The following is an 8200-nucleotide window of genomic DNA, read 5'->3' as shown; positions in this document are numbered from 1 at the left end:
GCTTGGCAAATTAGTTCGTAACACTCCCGATGGTCCGCGCGGTCTGGGTGGGGGGTAGCGATGCCCAGCGCTTCACACCTGCGCAGTCCTTTCCCCCCGTCGCCCGCATATCATGGGAGTGGCACCTCGCCCAATGTATGAGTACATTATAATTTTAGGAGTGTTTTAGAATCAATTGATCGTTATAAATAAAACAACAAATAAGATTGATACAATTTAATATTATTACATGATTATTGGTTTGATTGAAGTTTAAATAAAAAATTAAAAATATTAGTACCATAATAGTATAAATATTACAAAGAAATACATAAATTGTTAAAATACAGTATATGACGTACATTCAATAGATAAAAGTAAAAATTAATATATCGTGAATGCCTTATTTGTGGTAGGTATAAATCACCTGTTTTGTTCATATAACAGGAATGTATATTATAGGTATATTTAATTATTTATACTAATATTAAATTCCTTAACTGCTATAAAACAAGCCTGCAAATAAACACTATCCTACATTTTCATTATGATAAAATATGTAAAAAAATGCGTGCTTAGATACTATTATTTTGTCACTATCGTAACTTTCGTATATTGATATTTTAAAATTCTAATTAATGAATAGCAACATTTTGCTATTTTTCCTTAAAAATCTACGAAATTCGACGAATTTATAGTGCCACGTCAGGTTTTTCCGGAAAATAGTAAAAATAATCTGTTATTCATAGTACATTTTACTCAAAGTAATACAAACTTCTATTATATTAGAACTCTAAAGCGAGTAGTTTTTTTTAGTTCTATTCCTACCTATAAACGAAATATACATTCGGTTTCCTAATCGAAATATTAACATAATCTTGTAAATTAAACTACGCCACGAGTACGAATACGAGTGATTCAAGATTTATAGTTATACTTATAGCATAATAAAGAATAAATAGTAAAATCCTATAATAATAGGCTTTTACTATATATAAAGAATAATAGTAATCCTTTTTTTACTCGAATGCGGTAGCAATACAAATTAATTAATCTTTATTCATAATGAACTTGCGCAAAGTGGCGCCTGCTTGTATTTAAATTTTATAATAAAGTGGAGCCTGTGTATATTACAATTTCATAATGAACTTGCGCAATGTGGCGCTTATCGTTATTAAATGTTCATAATGAACTTGCTCAAAGTGGCGCCTGTAAGTATACAATTTTCAAAATTAAATTGCGCAAAGTGCGCCTGATAGTCAATAATCATAAATAATCATAATGAGCTTTCGTAAAGTGGCGCCTGCTAGTATTAAAATTCACAATGAACACGCGCAATATGGCGCCTGCTAGTATTAAATTTCACATTGAACTTGCACAATATGGCGTCTGTTAGTATTCAATGTTCATAATGTACTTGCGCAAAGTGGCGCATGCTTTTATTCACTGTTCATAATGAACTTGCGAAAAGTGGCGCCTGTTAATATTCACTGTTCATAATGAACTTGCGCATAGTGGCGCCTGCTAGTATTCACCAGCGCGCTCAGACGCACGGCTCGACGTAGTTCCCGGGGAAGAGGCCGGTGACGCCGTCCATGACGCCCTCCCACCAGCCGTCGTCGTTCTTCTTCAGCACGTAGATGACGGCGCTCTCCTGGAACGACAGCTCGTCCTCCTTGTCCGCGTAGTAGTCGTATATCGCCACCACTGGAACATAACACACCATATAGAAGGGGAGCCCAAGAGGGAATTTTTGCAGTTACTCGAGCGCGGCAGAAGAACATTAGGGATTACACCTTGCACGTTGTTGAGTACCTCCACCACGATCCAAACTCTTTTGTTTGGATCCTGCCGCGGCAATTCGGGCGTACTCCGACGTCGTATCACGTGAGTTTTAGCCGTGTTTTATAATCAATTAGTATGAATAACACTCACAATAGTTTAAATTCTAAAATACACAAATATTTCGTTATTAAAACTAAACATCTAAATGTTTAATTTTCGAAGCGTTAGCGTTTGTAGAAAGAGAAACGACGTGCCACTTTGCCACAGGACTGATTATTGAATAGGGTAATTGACTCATATCAAATTTAATATAAGCAATATTATTTTTGTGTAATATTCTTTTATTAATATATCGATATCAATTAATAAAAGTTAAGAATTTCTTAAAAAAACTTAATTTAAAAATCATTTATTTTTTAAATTTTCCAAACGTCAAAAACGCTGTCGTCCATTTTGTGACATCACAAACACACGTGATGTACTAAACATCAAACTAATTGTTATCTAATATTTTTGTCAAACGCTCCGTTTGGTTCGTATAGTCAAAAACATATTTAAAAACTAAAATGACATGACGTGACTAAGACAGAGTATTGAATTTTTTCACATACCTTTCTCAATGTAATTCTTGGGCACCCATCCGGGCAGGTCCTCTTCATCGGGCACAATGGCAGGGACTGCGTTGGTGTACTGCCCGCCCAGCTTACCCTGGAACAGCTGCCTCATACCAGTTAACTATTGACTTCTACTAGTTCTTTTTCATCATTGGCAAACATGTTTGGCTCACTGTTGAGCAGGAGTCTCCTTTCAGAATGAGAGGGTTAGGCCAATAGTCCAATGGCCCAATGCTAATTGGCAGACTTCACACACGTAGAGAATTAAGAAAGTTCTCAGGTATGCAGGTTTCCTCACGATGTTTCTTTTTCACTGTTTGAGACAAGTGTTATTTAATTTCTTATTAAATATCAAATATTGGTGTTTTTTATTTTGTTACTACTCATCATCATTATTAACAACCCATAATCGACGAGTTTTTTTAACCATCGGTAGGGAGCAACCCAACAAGCTAAAGCCCGCTTTCTCCCACTACCGGTGTATATATACACAAACACTACAGTTCCAAATGCGCCTTGGTCCGAGAAGAGACCACAACAAACTCAGCCATGTTTACCTTTTTAACCGACTTCAAAAAAAGGAGGCGGTTTCTCAATTCGACCGTATTTTTTTTTTTGTTTATATGATGACGATGTGTACCTGCATGTGGTGTCGTCCGAAGGACTCTGCGAGCTCGTCGTCGAGCGGCGGCGGCGGCAGCGGTGGCGACACGGAGCCCCCGCGTGCGGAGCCTCCGCCCGAGCCTCCACCGGAGCCCCCTGAACCACCTGCCGATGAAGACGACGCGCGCTGCAACACAAATATATCAAATCAAAAATATAATCTAGTGGAACAGATCAAGCGATCAAAAAAATTCCCAATTTTTTGTGATTTTTAAGGTTAATTGGTTATGAAACACGGCTAAAACTCACGTGATATTAGGTCGGAGTATGCCCGATAGTTTAAAATCGGTTTAAACTATTGTATAGGACCTGCCTCGCTAGACGTTACTTTTCTGTCAAAGTATATGATCAACTATCTAATGCGATTATAAAAACTGTATCTATAGAATCGATGTTAAATAGTTGTAATCTTGTTCGTCGGTTAAAGAGCTCCGTAAAAATACCTTTCTGTGTAATTGAATTGTGTAAAAAAACGGGCAAAAACTTCTAGTTTAGTATAAGATATATACCAAATTTAAACTTGTTTTCCTCAGAAAATGACAGACAATTTTGTTCGTGACTATGACTGTGATACAGGTCCTTCTATGATTTAAGTTAATTGGTCTGAGGTTTAAACTCACGATAGTTTAAATTCTAAAACGTTTAAGGTTTTTCAGATGGCTGTATTTCCCTTAAAGATGGTCAAAATGGTATTTTAAAAAACAGGATTTTAAAGCTTAAGTGTCTAATTTTGAGATTTTTCAAGCAACTTGTTCTGCTCTATCTTAATGAATAGGTACCAAAAATATTTTTTTTTTCGAATTTTTATGGGTTCTTTTTTTTTGTTCTACGAACTTGAAAAAAAAATCTACGTAAAACGTAATTATTAATATCCTATAGTAAAACGGTTGACCTTCAGGTTATCCTTGCAACTTACCACTAATTTTGAGTACAAAAAATTTGGAATGTAATAGCAACATTTTTGAGGTCTATTTTTCATTTTTTTATAGATCTCAATTAGTTAAGATATTTGCAGAAAAGCCTTTTTAGAACAATTTCTGTGATAGATACTTATTTTTTTTTAAACATGTACATGTAATAAGTCTTATTTATTTAATTATACGAAAGAAGTAAACCAATGACCAAAATATCAACTTACATGCCCCGGCAGGCTCATAGAATGCTGGCTGTGTTCTCCATCTGATCCAATCAATGGTGAAGGTGGGGCTGTAATGAATAAAGCTTTATTTATACCTTAAATTTATTACTGAGCTTTCTTGGAATCTTGTATACTATAAAAAAAAAAAATACCAACCGAATTGAGAACCTCCTCCTTTTTGCAGTCGGTTAAAAATTGGAAGATTTTATAGGTTCCTGTGGCTTCATGATGAGCCATGATGAAATGAGAGCCAAGTCAATCAGTCCTACTTAAACATGGTCACCTTTTATGTATACGTATTTTCGTATTAGAGGTTCTTCTTTTTTCTTTTTGGTCTATTATTGTCATCAAATTTAAAAGTTGGCAGTTAGAAGCTATCTTCCCCAGCGGGAGAAGCTGTATATATTATAGTTCGTTGATGACACTCCCATGATATGAGGGCGACGGGGGGAAAGACTGCGCGGGTGTCAAATCGTGCGTGCGGGAAAGTGAGGTGCATCAGTCGTGGGCTTTTCATTCATCGTCCGCCCCCCGGCCCGCGCGAACCATCGGGAGTGCTACGAACGTAGTTGTCAAGCTATAGTCATATGTGTCAAGAGTTTACCATCTTTTCAAGCTTTGGTACAAGCAAAGTTAACTGGACTGTCAGGTAATTTGGTTTCTATGTTTAGCTGTTACTGGATGCAAGCGGAAAATGTAATTTTTCTTCTGGTAGCTATGATGATAAATAAGAATCAAAATCCTAAATATTATTGTAACTCACGTGGCATACTGGAATGCAGATCTTGTTGAGAATAGTTGGATGGGGACTGATGCTGATTCGGATGCACCATTCCAACCTGAAAACAAACATTAATTAAACAAAAGGCCTTGTGTGTAGCAACACAATACCCACTGCAACCATGCTCTTGAGATCCTACACCTTCAGGCTAATCATTGGACCAATGAGGTAGTAAATTTTTTTTTTTTTTTATATGTAATTTCTGCGACATGGCGATCTGCTCATAGGCAATAAGCCATTCATTTATCTGATATCATCATATCATTTAATGATTTCTTTGAGAGCTATTTTGCTGCAGATTCCCTGTCAGCAGCTCTCCCTTTGGCTTGTTATGGAAATCTGTTCCACAGGTCGGGAATGCTCTGTCTTTGTACAAGATCGAATCTGTAGCCTAGTGGCACATCGATCGAGAATCGATGTGCCACTAGGCTACAGGTACACTAGTCACGTCATGTCATGCTTGAGTAATGGTCTAAGATTTGGCATAAAGAATCAATACCGTCATCTGTTAATTATTTGGAATAGCAAACGCAAATATATTATAGAAAATATTCACATTGACTTAATACAGTAAAATAAGGCATAAAATAAACTTGTTACCTGCGGTTGAGCGACCGGCAGCGTGGAGTAGCCGGGCGGGCGGCGCGGGTAGTTGGGCGCGTAGTGCGACGGCACCTGCGGCGGCGCCACGGCCGGCGGCGTGCGGTACTCGCGCGACGACTTGCCTACAATCACATCAAGATGAATTTCTTTCTTCGGCTTCACATTGCAACTTCAACTGAAGAACAATTTGAGACTTGTTCCTCCCTTTGATGCTTCATCTTGCACTGAGTCCTTAGCCCAAAATGACAGCAAATCAACAAGCTTAAATGTATTTGAATGTTGAAAGTTGAATTTGATTATTATAAAGGTGTATCCAAACATAGCAAGGCCAGTGTCAGCAACACGCGGCAATCGCGAGAGACAGCCTTACAGCGTGACTTGTGGAGTCACGAAAACACCAAAAGCCACGTTTAGTCGTCATTATAAAGCACACATTGTGCACTTTATCACACAATATGGCACACACAGAGTGACAAATTGCTTGTTCGTGAAATTACACCAAAAAGAGTAATTTCAACGGTAAGTGAAGTTATCTGTATTCTGAGGTTTGGACAGGCCTTTAATCATTCCTCAAGACATTAATAAGTTATCAGTCTTACCAAGGGTGCCCCGTCCAAGAGTGCCAGTGTTTGCTGCAGATGATGAGGATCTCACCACCGCGGGTGGTGTGGGCGGCTTGGTGGTGGGCGCTGGCAGGGGCGCTGCGCCCGGGGCGGAGCCCGAGCGGCGACCGCGCGGCGTGCCTGTGCTGCCGCTGTTCCAGCGAGCACCATGGCCAATGTCATCTAAGGCTATAAATAATTTATTATTAAATAATCATTTAATAAAGTCATTAACATCTAATAGTGGTTGTTAACGAATTGAACATTATCACTGTAGCAGTGTGCTGGTTCTAAGATCTGTATCCCTCTCCTATCAGGAGGGAGGCATAGCTCTGTAGTGAGCTGTTTTTTTAATATAGGCTAATTTTGAACTTTTAAGGGGCTGGCTCAAATCTCAGTTTGAGAAAAAATCAGGAGCATAGGTCTAAGATTTGATAACTAGCTGCTGTTATACATCCACTCCTAAGACAGGTCTCTTATTTGGAAAGAAAGGGCAATATTTTTCATATTTAAAGGTATAGTTCATTATGAGCCTATATGGCATCAGGGTGTGGCCTTATACCTTATAAGATATGATATATTGATGAATTTGGAAAAAATATATGTTAGCTAAGTATTAGAAATATGATATTATAAATAAAAATGTCCTAATAAAATAATAAAATACCATGAGGCAAAGCTATTAGGGGAAACTGGTGTTCGAAGTCACACCAATTGATTGGGAAAGCAGGCCCCTTGTAAAAGGAATATGGTAGGTGATAAATGAAGAATAACAACTCACCCGAGTAATCAATGCTCTTTCTAACATATTTTATAGGCTTCTCAGGATTAGCCGGCGCTATGATTTTATATTGTCTATTAGTGACCTTGTTGGCAGTTAACACACCAATCTCCCTTCTGGCCACTTTCTCCTTGTGAATGGATACTGTTTGAGCGATATGATTCATCTGGCCTTCCATTTCGGCCAACTGCATAGTCTGGAGCTCCAATAATTGAAGGAAGTTGTATGCGAGCGTGTTGATTTGGTAAGCAACACTAGCCAGAGATTGTGTGGTGTAGTTCTTAGTACTTTCTAGAGCGAGACGTTTGTTTTCGGATTGGAAGTAATTCGCTTCGCAGTACTCCGCCACTCTTTCGAGGTTTGTATGACTGTCGGTGAGGTGATTACGGCCCTCGGGTATGTCCGTTTGTAGCAACGCGGCTAACTCTGCCATTTTGGAGCTGAAATTAAGATATCCTGCCTTATGCACCGGAAAATGATAATCAAATGCCTATTTTCCACGCAAAACTGTTGCCAAACGCCCTCTAATACTCGATTCAAAATGTAACATTATTGCAAATTATTTATTTAACACAGGAACTTTCGTAAGTACACTTTAAACAGAATGCGAGGTTAATTCGTAATTGTAAGTAGAAATTGGATGATGTAGAGCTAAAGTTGTAGTATGATCTGATACCTAACAATAAATATGAATTATTATTAATCACGTACCTTTCTTAAACTTTCGTCTTGAATTTAATTATAACACTGCACAATAAATGATTATCGATGCGGTCAGTATCGGTACATTTAGAATACAAAAATAAATAAACGTAAAATTATATTTTTACTCCACCCATTACAAAAAAAAACATCACAATTCACAATTTCACACCACTTGACTTGACTGACAGTTGACAGTTGACCACAGTTGACAATTCACAGACGTAACAAAAACAACAAAAATCAGACAGAGGCAGATCGACGTGACCATAGACTTTAAAGTATTTAGTGTTTCGCAGTTGCATTCGAAGCGCCATTTGGATTCTTTTACAAATTCTCGACAAGGGCGAAAGCCGAAATGGATGCGTATAGCTCCTCAAAGATTACATAATTGTAATGATTTTGCATGCATGATAATGATTTTGTGTAAGAATCACGTGAATGTGCTTAATTATGCAAGTATCATTCTAATCTGTGTGCGTATTTTAAACTTAATTTGTCGTCTGTGATACTTTATTCAGTATAGTGCTTTAGTCTTTGTATCTGTCATTG

The 8200-nt window shown here is 37.8% G+C and overlaps 1 protein-coding gene across 1 annotated transcript; it reads right to left on the bottom strand.

Annotated features, from left to right (window-relative positions):
* Positions 1-480: 480 nt before the first annotated feature.
* Positions 481-7837, bottom strand: LOC112056687 (abl interactor 2). The gene is made up of 9 exons (XM_024097152.2): positions 7658-7837; positions 6947-7386; positions 6163-6354; positions 5561-5685; positions 4943-5018; positions 4180-4247; positions 3019-3168; positions 2376-2481; positions 481-1686 (listed from the first exon to the last, which is right to left on the bottom strand). The coding sequence occupies exons 2-9, from the start codon at positions 7377-7379 to the stop codon at positions 1523-1525; spliced, it is 1314 nt and encodes a 437-aa protein (XP_023952920.1). The 5' UTR covers positions 7380-7386; positions 7658-7837; the 3' UTR covers positions 481-1522.
* Between the last annotated feature and the right edge of the window lie 363 nt (positions 7838-8200).

Source organism: Bicyclus anynana, chromosome 12, assembly GCF_947172395.1.
Source record: "Bicyclus anynana chromosome 12, ilBicAnyn1.1, whole genome shotgun sequence".
Lineage (NCBI taxonomy): Eukaryota > Metazoa > Arthropoda > Insecta > Lepidoptera > Nymphalidae > Bicyclus > Bicyclus anynana.
This window is presented reverse-complemented; position numbering and strand designations above follow the sequence as displayed.

Excerpts from the sequence above, each read along its gene's own strand:
- LOC112056687 (XM_024097152.2), bottom strand. The coding sequence starts at position 7,379 with ATGGCAGAGTTAGCCGCGTTGCTACAAACGGACATACCCGAGGGCCGT. Across the intron at positions 6,355-6,946 it reads AAAGAGCATTGATTACTCGG|CCTTAGATGACATTGGCCAT; the intron begins GTGAGTTGTTAT and ends AATTATTTATAG. Across the intron at positions 1,687-2,375 it reads CAAGAATTACATTGAGAAAG|TGGTGGCGATATACGACTAC; the intron begins GTATGTGAAAAA and ends GTTATGTTCCAG.